Source organism: Sycon ciliatum, chromosome 10, assembly GCF_964019385.1.
Source record: "Sycon ciliatum chromosome 10, ocSycCili1.1, whole genome shotgun sequence".
Taxonomy (NCBI): domain Eukaryota; kingdom Metazoa; phylum Porifera; class Calcarea; order Leucosolenida; family Sycettidae; genus Sycon; species Sycon ciliatum.
In genome coordinates this window covers 24016821-24029320 of record NC_088652.1, presented here as the reverse complement: position 1 = coordinate 24029320, position 12500 = coordinate 24016821, and the positions used below count along the sequence as shown (strand labels likewise).

At 51.3% G+C, this 12500-nt stretch overlaps 1 protein-coding gene across 1 annotated transcript in view; it reads left to right on the top strand.

Annotated features, from left to right (window-relative positions):
• Window positions 1-12500, top strand: part of LOC135825994 (myosin-IIIb-like) — a 39997-nt gene that overhangs the window by 7399 nt on the left and 20098 nt on the right. Inside the window, exons 7-13 of the mRNA XM_065338628.1 lie at window positions 1924-2029; window positions 3093-3212; window positions 4222-4330; window positions 4770-4889; window positions 10218-10318; window positions 10816-10902; window positions 11738-11803. Of these exons, the coding sequence (XP_065194700.1) occupies window positions 1924-2029; window positions 3093-3212; window positions 4222-4330; window positions 4770-4889; window positions 10218-10318; window positions 10816-10902; window positions 11738-11803 (709 nt within the window). The remainder of the gene's footprint in view (window positions 1-1923; window positions 2030-3092; window positions 3213-4221; window positions 4331-4769; window positions 4890-10217; window positions 10319-10815; window positions 10903-11737; window positions 11804-12500) is intronic.

Sequence of the window (12500 nt, the reverse complement as noted above, 5' to 3'; positions counted from 1 at the left end):
GACTCTCAACGTACCCATGGCTTGCATATTCGATCTTTACAAGAAGTTGAAAGGGTCTTCAAGCCCTCACTGAATTAACCTATGTGCCAGTCGAGTGCATACATGTATATGATTATGTGTCGGTACTAAAATTTACAATGTAGGGTAAGCAGCAGCATTTGGCCCTGTACACAGGTTTTCCATCGTCCACCACACCACAACTGCGCTCCGACTCAGTCTCCAGCGATGGTGGTGTGCTGTGGCAACGTGTCGAGGCCGGCTGGAGAGCACAGTTGTGGTGTGGTCGATGATGGAAAAATATTATTATGTCCGTAGTGTGTTTTACAAGCATGCGATTCCACTAACACAATCGGATTGTCGTTATTTTACAAGTGTCAACCGCACATCTGATTCCATAATATTTTGGCTGTTCCATTTTGGCTCAACCGGAACCCCCCTGTAGAGATCTCTGGATCCGCCCCTGTACCTAACTAGGATTCTATGCGTATGCATCTGGACACTCTCGCGATTCCCGTCTCTGTACTGCCTTCTTTGTACCAACGCATATCCTTGTAGTTTTATTAGTTTCCTTTGTCTTTTGTCCTTGTTCATGCAAGATAACAGAACAACATAACATGGTGTCAGAATAATTCGAAATAGTTTCATTTTAGTAGCCTGTTGGTAGTTTTGCGTCGGGATCAGTCATGCCCAAGACGATGCCCAAGGTGCAGAGCTCGGACGCGGCCTCCGCTACTAGCTCTGAGCTTTCGACTTCCGACGTAATGGCTCAACTGTTGACAACTCTGCAGCAACAACAGCAAGCCCATGAACTAAACACCGCTGCCCAGTCTGCCTCCACTGCGCAGCTTCTGCAGCAGATCACGGCAACGGTCTCGGGCCTGGTTCAAGCCGCACCAGCGCAGGCTCCGGCGCGCACGCCGCCGCTGCCGAATTTTCGTTCCCTGAACGATTCAGACGATGCTGACGCCTGGTTCACCATGGCCGACCGTGTCCTCACTGGTCATGGGATCGCACCAAATCGCTTCGCGCTAGCCATAGCTCCTCACCTCACTGGCAAGGCTTTGGCAGCATACAACGCGATGTCAGCAAACGACACCACGGACTTTGCTCTAGTCCGTACTGCCGTGCTTTGCCGGTTCCATGTCGATGCGAAGCACTATAGGAAAAAGTTTCGTTCCGACACTCTAGGTGAGAGTACCTCGTACGTGGATCTGGCTACGCGTCTGACCGATATTTTCAATAAATGGATGGCTGCTGAGAATGCTGGCGATGTCGCTGCTGTACGCGACGTTCTGGTACGAGAGCAGCTCATCGCTACATTGTCACAGGACGCACGTACCTTTGTGTTGCAGCACGAGGATAAATCTGCCTTGGACACAGCCAAGCTAGTGGATACCTACGTCAGTGCTCGCCCTCCACCAGTCCAAGGCGTCTCCGCAGTTTCTTCTGGGTATGGCAAACCCCGATCTGCCCAACCAGCCCGTACCTGTGACTTCTGTGGTGGTCCACATCACGCACATAACAGGTATAGTAAAACCTGCCCTAACCGGACGCCCGTGGTGCAGCTGGAACTGTCCTGATATAACAGGGCTGTGCTTTGTATCACAATGTCAGTGTGGCTACAGGCCTGCTCTTTTTCACAGTTAAGCAGAACACAACAAGCGCGTAGCACTGCTGTTGGAGGCGGTCCGGCCGGGGGTCTCTCCTGGGAAAAATTTGAAATTAGGGTTCAACATCCTGCATTCTGGCATTGTGTTAAAAAGAGTGATCTGGCCAAAGCCAGACCGGCCGGTCCAGCTGCTACTCCCCTGCACAAGCAGCCCCCCCCCCTCTCCCATCAATTTCTATTTAGCATTAGTACTAGGTCACATGCGAGATCTTTTAATTCTCATTTTGCTCTCTCACCTGTGCCTATGCATGCAGGTACCTGAGCCAGGGAGAGAGTTGCCTGAGGAAGAGACGCAAGGAATGCCAGGACGCTTTCAATGATCTGGTGAACGCCATGGACTTGGTGGGCTTCACCGAAGAGGTAGGCACACACCGTCTGAACATTACATTGCTGTCTCTTGAATTCATCATACGTGGATGCCATTACGCTATGATCTACTGGAACACTGACCAGGTCGTGTGTATGTCGAATGACTAAAGTACCTCCTTCAATATGCGGAGGCTCCACTGGGTGGGTTCGATTATGCCCGAGAATCGATTCACGAATCCATTCATGAATCACCCCTGGTTATTCACATCATCCCATGTGAATAGGGTGGATGGATTCCGAATCGATTCCTGGGTTCATAACATGAAATCGAACGGCGAGATTCCATTCATGGACGAACCGAGTGCTGAATCGAATGCACTCACTGCAGCCAATTAATGTTGTTTCAATCTCCTTCTTCACCACCACGGTTTTACACTGCAGTCGTCGTAAATATCTCTTCACAATATATTTTATACTCCCTGATGAATCCACAAGGCCGAAAAATTGGAGAGATATCTCAGACAATTTGAGTGTAAGACGGTGGGGGTGAAGAAGGAGGTTGAGACATGACTACAGCACTGCTCCCCATGAAATCCTATCAAGCGAATGAATGTCACGCCGCGTGCTGCAAAGCCCTAGACCTTTGAACACCGGGACGTAAACTGGCGCAGGGCGCAAACTAACTTGATTCACGCGACCGGATTTCATCGAGCAGCACTCTACGTGTATATTGGCTGGATAGAGTGTATTTGTGAGATCTCACAGACTTTCAATGAATTGATTTTAATTCTTTATACTTCAGACAAAAATATGCTATAGTGGCTGTGAGATGGTTCCCTGCCCTCATGCATATCGTATTGCTATCGTTATACCCCCAATGCGTATTTTGAGCCGCTATTGCTGTAATTATAAGATTAATGTGGTGCCTCAGCCTATGACTCGATTAACATCTCAGCCCTACCATACTGGCACGTAAAACATGACTGTGCTTTCTCGTGCGCCGTGTGTGTGTGTGTGTGTGTGTGTGTGTGTGTGTGTGTGTGTGTGTGCATGTGTGCATGTTTGCCGGGAACGTGTGTGCACACATACCCGCACCAATGCTTTCTATCTTCAGAATCAGAATAACATGTTTCAAGTGATGTCCATTGTCCTGAATATGGGCAACATTGAGTTCAACGAAGGTGCCAACGACAGCTCCAGTGTGAAGACGTTTGACAGCCTGAAAACCACAGCGGTAAGGACGGGACCGGGGGAAGGAGTTATTGATTGGTCCCGCCATACCCTAGCCTTTCCTACTTTGTGTATGACGTGGACGGTAAACGCATGACCTCCTCAGCAGCAAACACACGCCGCCCGCCAAAAAGGTGGTACGGCCATGGCGTGACCAACCGGAGCAGTTCCGCCGGGTCTGAAGGGAGGGGGGGGGGGGGGACTCATCCGCGATGTACAGTATTTCCTGGAGTATAGACTGCACTTTGAAAACCCGTAATTGACGACCGAAAACGTCCGTGCGGCTTATGCTATGATGATCAAATTGACGGTGACGAATGGGGTAGATGTCTATATACCGTAGCTCAGTGGTTAGAGCGTCGCTGGCCTCAAGCAAAGGGCCCTGGTTTGAATCCTGGTGGTGACAGTCTATTTTTTCTTCAGTCTTTTCCCGTTTGTGTCTTGCCCTCAAACCAGTGAATGTCTCTATTTCGTGACAAAAATCTGGGTGCCGCTTTTGCTCCAGTCTGGCGCATGCTCCGGAAAATGCGGTAACCATTCAGGAATCTGTACAGCTTGGCGGTGGAGTCTGTCAGTCGCAAGAGACCATCATTGCTTTCGGAATCAATCTCTTCTAAAACTCACATGACACAAACAGGGTTGCCTCTCTTATGGCCTAATAGGATTGAACAGAGGGGCTGGGAGGATGGTCCTTGGTGGGGATTGGGCAGCTGTAGCCCCTTTTGGGAAAGGAGTGGCTTGATTTGTTTAGATTACACAACCCTACCTCCCCCAACTCCCCCTTACTCTGTCAGAGAAACGACTGTGCATTCACTGACAATAGAATATGGATAAGAAGAAGTCTTGTTATTGGGAACAAATATCACCGATCTCTTGTTGTTTGTTCTGAGGAGTTTTGAGGTTTCCTACTCCCCTTCCCACCCACAAACACTACTGATACCTTGATTACATAGTACTCCTGCTAGGTTATTGACATTCTACATATGTGTCACTGAATGTCTTGTTCATACCAGGAACTTGTCGGCATTGAGCCAAAGGTCTTGGAAAGTTTCCTGACAACGCACGAGACAATGACGGCCGGTGAGGTGATCACCATCAACCTGACCAAGCAGAAAGCAGAGGGTAAGAGAGAGAGAGAGAGAGAGAGAGAGAGAGAGAGAGAGAGAGAGAGAGAGAGAGAGAGAGACAGAGTGTGAGAGAGAGAGAGAGAGACAGAGTGAGAGAGAGTGAGAGAGAGAGAGAGCTATAGCAGGGTGGTCATGCCATGTGTATACAGTGTGGAAGAAATAAATCAGTTTGCTGGGCAAATGTCTAGTATTAAAAAAGAGAGGACCATATGTTTACAAGTAATCCGTTTTGTCCAGCACTAACGATTATAAGCAGGATACTGTCGAGGCCAAAAGGTGCAACAACTTGTCAACTTATGGTCCTCTCTTTTTTTAATTTTAATCCTTGGGTCTCCATCCGAGTTTAAAATGTCTAGTAGTTACGTATATACCCGCATGCCGCAAAGCATCTTCCTCACTGACGTCATCTATCACAAATTTTACTTGTGTTGCAGATGCCCGGGATGCCATGGCCAAGGCACTGTATGGTCGCGTGTTCAGCTGGATCATCAACCGTGTCAACAGCCTGCTGGCCCCGCAGGATGACAGTCAGCGCGGTGACAGTACACAAATCGGTAAGAAATAGCCTTAGCTTTAACAAAATACCTTCACTACGTACCAACACTGTGAACTACAATTGTCACCAGATAGAAATGGCCAATGCTGTACATGGTTGTGTCATGCACTACAACTGATACTTATCATGTGCATAGCTGCATAGTCCCTGCATAGTCGGTGCATAGTCCCTGCATAGTCGGTGCATAGTCGGTGCATAGTCGGTGCATAGTCGGTGCATAGTCGGTGCATAGTCGGTGCATAGTCGCTGCATAGTCGCTGCATAGTCGCTGCATAGTCGCTGCATAGTCGCTGCATAGTCGCTGCATAGTCGCTGCATAGTCGGTGCATAGTCGGTGCATAGTCGGTGCATAGTCGGTGCATAGTCGGTGCATAGTCGGTGCATAGTCGGTGCATTGTCGGTGCATTGTCGGTGCGTAGTCGGTGCGCAGTCGGTGCGTAGTCGGTGCGTAGTCGGTGCGTAGTCGGTGCGTAGTCGGTGCGTAGCGGCGTAGTCGGTGCATAGTCGGTGCATAGTCGGTGCATAGTCGGTGCATAGTCGGTGCATAGTCGGTGCATAGTCGGTGCATAGTCGGTGCATAGTCGGTGCATAGTCGGTGCATAGTCGGTGCATAGTCGGTGCATAGTCGGTGCATAGTCGGTGCATAGTCGGTGCATAGTCGGTGCATAGTCGGTGCATATTCGGTGCATATTCGGTGCATAGTCAGTGCATAGTCAGTGCATAGTCAGTGCATAGTCAGTGCATAGTCCGTGCATAGTCCGTGCATAGTCCGTGCATAGTCGGTGCATAGTCGGTGCATAGTCGGTGCATAGTCGGTGCATAGTCGGTGCATAGTCGGTGCATAGTCGGTGCATAGTCGGTGCATAGTCGGTGCATAGTCGGTGCATAGTCGGTGCATAGTCGGTGCATAGTCGGTGCATAGTCGGTGCATAGTCGGTGCATAGTCGGTGCATAGTCCGTGCATAGTCGGTGCATAGTCGGTGCATAGTCAGTGCATAGTCAGTGCATAGTCGGTGCATAGTCAGTGCATAGTCCATAGTCAGTGCATAGTCAGTGCATAGTCGGTGCATAGTCAGTGCATAGTCAGTGCATAGTCAGTGCATAGTCAGTGCATAGTCGGTGCATAGTCGGTGCATAGTCAGTGCATAGTCAGTGCATAGTCAGTGCATAGTCAGTGCATAGTCAGTGCATAGTCAGTGCATAGTCGGTGCATAGTCGGTGCATAGTCGGTGCATAGTCGGTGCATAGTCGGTGCATAGTCGGTGCATAGTCGGTGCATAGTCGGTGCATAGTCGGTGCATAGTCGGTGCATAGTCGGTGCATAGTCGGTGCATAGTCGGTGCATAGTCGGTGCATAGTCGGTGCATAGTCGGTGCATAGTCGGTGCATAGTCGGTGCATAGTCGGTGCATATTCGGTGCATAGTCAGTGCATAGTCAGTGCATAGTCAGTGCATAGTCAGTGCATAGTCAGTGCATAGTCCGTGCATAGTCCGTGCATAGTCCGTGCATAGTCCGTGCATAGTCCGTGCATAGTCGGTGCATAGTCGGTGCATAGTCGGTGCATAGTCGGTGCATAGTCGGTGCATAGTCGGTGCATAGTCGGTGCATAGTCGGTGCATAGTCGGTGCATAGTCGGTGCATAGTCGGTGCATAGTCGGTGCATAGTCGGTGCATAGTCGGTGCATAGTCGGTGCATAGTCGGTGCATAGTCCGTGCATAGTCCGTGCATAGTCGGTGCATAGTCGGTGCATAGTCAGTGCATAGTCAGTGCATAGTCAGTGCATAGTCAGTGCATAGTCCATAGTCAGTGCATAGTCAGTGCATAGTCGGTGCATAGTCAGTGCATAGTCAGTGCATAGTCAGTGCATAGTCAGTGCATAGTCAGTGCATAGTCGGTGCATAGTCGGTGCATAGTCAGTGCATAGTCAGTGCATAGTCAGTGCATAGTCAGTGCATAGTCAGTGCATAGTCAGTGCATAGTCAGTGCATAGTCAGTGCATAGTCGGTGCATAGTCGGTGCAGAGTCGGTGCATAGTCGGTGCAGAGTCGGTGCATAGTCGGTGCATAGTCGGTGCATAGTCAGTGCATAGTCGGTGCATAGTCGTTGCATATTCGGTGCATAGTCGGTGCATAGTCAGTGCATAGTCAGTGCATAGTCGGTGCATAGTCGGTGCATAGTCGGTGCATAGTCGGTGCATAGTCGGTGCATAGTCGGTGCATAGTCGGTGCATAGTCCGTGCATAGTCGGTGCATAGTCGGTGCATAGTGGGTGCATAGTCGGTGCATAGTCGGTGCATAGTCGGTGCATAGTCGGTGCATAGTCGGTGCATAGTCAGTGCATAGTCAGTGCATAGTCAGTGCATAGTCAGTGCATAGTCCGTGCATAGTCGGTGCACAGTCGGTGCAGAGTCGGTGCATAGTCGGTGCATAGTCGGTGCATAGTCGGTGCATAGTCGGTGCATAGTCGGTGCATAGTCGGTGCATAGTCGGTGCATAGTCGGTGCATAGTCAGTGCATAGTCAGTGCATAGTCCATAGTCAGTGCATAGTCAGTGCATAGTCGGTGCATAGTCAGTGCATAGTCAGTGCATAGTCAGTGCATAGTCGGTGCATAGTCGGTGCATAGTCAGTGCATAGTCAGTGCATAGTCAGTGCATAGTCAGTGCATAGTCAGTGCATAGTCAGTGCATAGTCAGTGCATAGTCAGTGCATAGTCGGTGCATAGTCGGTGCATAGTCGGTGCATAGTCGGTGCATAGTCGGTGCATAGTCAGTGCATAGTCGGTGCATAGTCGTTGCATATTCGGTGCATAGTCGGTGCATAGTCGGTGCATAGTCGGTGCATAGTCGGTGCATAGTCGGTGCATAGTCGGTGCATAGTCGGTGCATAGTCGGTGCATAGTCGGTGCATAGTCGGTGCATAGTCGGTGCATAGTCGGTGCATAGTCGGTGCATAGTCGGTGCATAGTCGGTGCATAGTCGGTGCATAGTCGGTGCATAATCGGTGCATAGTCGGTGCATAGTCGGTGCATAGTCGGTGCATAGTCGGTGCATAGTCGGTGCATAGTCGGTGCATAGTCGGTGCATAGTCGGTGCATAGTCGGTGCATAGTCGGTGCATAGTCGGTGCATAGTCCGTGCACAGTCGGTGCACAGTCGGTGCACAGTCGGTGCACAGTCGGTGCACAGTCGGTGCACAGTCGGTGCACAGTCGGTGCACAGTCGGTGCACAGTCGGTGCACAGTCGGTGCACAGTCGGTGCACAGTCGGTGCACAGTCGGTGCACAGTCGGTGCACAGTCGGTGCACAGTCGGTGCACAGTCGGTGCACAGTCGGTGCACAGTCGGTGCACAGTCGGTGCACAGTCGGTGCACAGTCGGTGCACAGTCGGTGCACAGTCGGTGCACAGTCGGTGCACAGTCGGTGCACAGTCGGTGCACAGTCGGTGCACAGTCGGTGCACAGTCGGTGCACAGTCGGTGCACAGTCGGTGCACAGTCGGTGCACAGTCGGTGCACAGTCGGTGCACAGTCGGTGCACAGTCGGTGCACAGTCGGTGCACAGTCGGTGCACAGTCGGTGCACAGTCGGTGCACAGTCGGTGCACAGTCGGTGCACAGTCGGTGCACAGTCGGTGCACAGTCGGTGCACAGGCGGTGCACAGTCGGTGCACAGTCGGTGCACAGTCGGTGCACAGTCGGTGCACAGTCGGTGCACAGTCGGTGCACAGTCGGTGCACAGTCGGTGCACAGTCGGTGCACAGTCGGTGCACAGTCGGTGCACAGTCGGTGCACAGTCGGTGCACAGTCGGTGCACAGTCGGTGCACAGTCGGTGCACAGTCGGTGCACAGTCGGTGCACAGTCGGTGCACAGTCGGTGCACAGTCGGTGCACAGTCGGTGCACAGTCGGTGCACAGTCGGTGCACAGTCGGTGCACAGTCGGTGCACAGTCGGTGCACAGTCGGTGCACAGTCGGTGCACAGTCGGTGCACAGTCGGTGCACAGTCGGTGCACAGTCGGTGCACAGTCGGTGCACAGTCGGTGCACAGTCGGTGCACAGTCGGTGCACAGTCGGTGCACAGTCGGTGCACAGTCGGTGCACAGTCGGTGCACAGTCGGTGCACAGTCGGTGCATAGACGGTGCATAGTCGGTGCATAGTCCGTGCATAGTCAGTGCATAGTCAGTGCATAGTCAGTGCATAGTCAGTGGTGCATAGTCAGTGTATAGTCTGTGCATAGTCGGTGCATAGTCGGTGCATAGTCGGTGCATAGTCGGTGCATAGTCGGTGCATACTCGGTGCATAGTCGGTGCATAGTCGGTGCATAGTCGGTGCATAGTCCGTGCATAGTCCGTGCATAGTCCGTGCATAGTCCGTGCATAGTCTGTGCATAGTCGGTGCATAGTCGGTGCATAGTCGGTGCATAGTCCGTGCATAGTCCGTGCATAGTCGGTGCATAGTCCGTGCATAGTCCGTGCATAGTCGGTGCATAGTCGGTGCATAGTCGGTGCATAGTCGGTGCATAGTCGGTGCATAGTCGGTGCATAGTCGGTGCATAGTCAGTGCAGTGCTGACACACTACTGACAGTATGCATGCTACCAGCTGACACCGCTGTGTCCGCATACCATACCACTGTATCGGCATTGGCGGGATTGGTTTGGCGACGACTGTAGTTGCATTTAAACTATACCCAGCCAGCTCTTCAGAGCATTTACCACTATATGATGGGTATGTCATGCTGTTTCTCAATCTTTTCTATCCAACTTGCACTATGTTGGGGTTATTTTGTTTGCCATATTTGCCATGTGCCACCCTGCTTCAAGGTTGTTGATATCATTAGAGCCGAGAGATTATCTGCAGCAAGTAATTCCGATTCCCTAAATCGGGATTCACAGAAGCTTTTTTGTGATGCGACACGCGATGCGACAGGCGCGAAACCGGGAAAACCCCAAATTGCAGCCATGTCGCGGCCCACGCAACTGCCGCAACTGGGCCATCGCAGAAGTTGAGCTTGGCTCAACTTTTGCGATGCGATGCGATGCGACAAGCAATTTGGTGTACGATTTTGACCTTTTCTACAGCAAAGTTGTACAAAGGTGCAAGAGTTGCCTATAAATTTTTACAAGTTGTGTCAAACCGCGCGAATATCATGGTGACGTACCCAAATCAGCAAAACTTTGTCGCATCGCTGACTTCTTCTGTGAATGGTATTTCGCGAGTTCGCATCGCACGCATCCATCGCAGATCGCGTCGCATCGCGTGTCGCATCGCAAAAAAGCTTCTGTGAATCCCGCTTAACTCGCTTGTGCATGCTCGTTTTCTGGATGCAGGTATTCTGGACATCTTTGGATTTGAGCACTTTGAGAAGAACAGCTTCGAGCAGTGCTGTATCAACGTGGCCAACGAGCAACTTCAGTTCTTCTTCAACGAAGTAAGTGGTGAATGTGTGTACTGTACACGGGCCGTAACCTGCCCATATCCGGACGCCCTTGTGCAGCGGAAACAATCCAGACATGACAGGGTTCTGCTTGATCCAGGGATGCATGTTCCATCCACACTAGCACTTTGGTGTATGACAATTTGTCCGGTCAATACAGGATACAGGATTCCCCTTGGTACAGGGTCCGACAAACACGGGTTTTACTGTATTTGCGAGCAAGTGCACTATTCACTACTCACTGATCGTACAGCTTGGTCTAACTGGCAAGGTACGATCAGCCTGGTTGGATTTTTTTTTTCATTGCTGCCATGTCAGGCAGATTAACTGCAGCAGATAAAGCATGAGTTCCATTGTGGGAATCGTGGTGAGAGGTGGCCAGAAGGGACAGTTCAACATTTTCTTCAGACTTCGAAAGTCCCGTGTATTATGTGCACACATGCATTGCGTCACGATATGTACTGTGTGCATATATTTGTCTATGTCCACAGCACATCTTCAAATGGGAACAGGAGGAGTATCGCAAGGAAGGTATTGACTTCAAGGAGATTGTCTACCTGGACAACAAGCCACTGCTGGTGAGCCCTCCCTAAACCTTAACAGTGCAGAGACGAGTGTAGGCTTTTGAACAGAGAATGGTGTTTGCCCGGGCTGATGCAGAAGGTTCAGTGCTCTCCACACATACACATACAGAGGACCAGCGGAAGCAGTTATTGATTGGTCTGGCCATACCCTTGTCTTTCATACCTTGTCTTTCATACCCTTGTCTTTCATACTCTTGTCTCTTATACTTTGTGTATGATATGTAGGGTAGACACATGACCTCCTCAGCAGTAAATACATGTTGGAGGTGGCCAAATAGTTGGTCCGGCCATGTCCTGACCAACCGGACAGGTTCCGCCGGGCACGATACACATATCACCAGACTTGGACCTGCTGAAGTCTTGAAAATAATATATGGCACCAGTTGAGAAAACTGATCGTGAAACCTGTTCATGGAGAAGGGGGGGGGGGGTGTAGAACCACCCTACTCCTGGTTGGCTACATTCTACTGTCTTTCGTTTAGTATGAACCTCATGTGCTTGTCAGTCATATCGAACTTTGGTTGGGAAATTCAGAAAATTGCAACCAATTCGGTTGATGATTTGGCAATCTGGAACCACCCTCCACTGCATTGAACGGCCGTGATGTGAGACTCTCTCCGCAATTTCTATCATTCATGCAGAACATTGCCAGCCACTGGATATGCAACTCTGTTGTTGTTTGCTGTGTTGTACGGGAGGAGCACAAAGACTCGAAAAAACCCAGTCAATTCTGTATGGTAAATGGGCAATCTGGACTGAGCCACCCTCAACTGCATTGAAAGGCCATGATGTGTGACTCTCTCCTCATGATTTGTTATATTCCATGCAGAGCCTGTTCTTGGAGAAGCCCATCGGTCTGTTCAGCTTGCTCGACGAGGAGTCACGATTTCCCAAGGTATGCTGCCCGTTTTAAATTAATGTGGTGGTAAAAACACGCCTGGCAATATGGCGGCAAATGCACGCCTGCGCACACACGCCTGCGCACACACGCCTGCGCACACACGCCTGCGCACACACGCCTGCACACACACACACACCTGCGCACACACGCCTGCGCACACACACCTGCGCACACACGCCTGCACACACACGCCTGCGCACACACGCCTGCACACACACGCCTGCACACGCACGCCTGCGCGCACACGCCTGCGCGCACAAGCCTGCGCACACACGCCTGCGCACATACGCCTGCGCACAAACGCCTGGGCACACACGCCTGCACACACACACACACCTGCACACACACGCATGCGCACACACGCCTGCGCACACACGCCTGCGCACACACGCCTGCGCACACACGCTTGCGCACACAAGCCTGCGCACACACGCCTGCGCACACACGCTCTTTTTCAAAGTTACTCTGGCGCAGAGCTCTCCTTCTCACCATCACCACCATCAGTTCTCGCCTGGCGCCTAGTCGATGCATAGTTAGTGGTGACTGACGTAGCAGGCTGGTACAGTGCTGGCAGCTGAAATCCGACCCCTGAGCGGTGCGCTCACATCGCAAAGACCCAACACGGGATGGTAAAACTACGAAACAGAGACCGCTATAATGTGGGCTAAGGGCTAATGGGGGTCGGATTTCA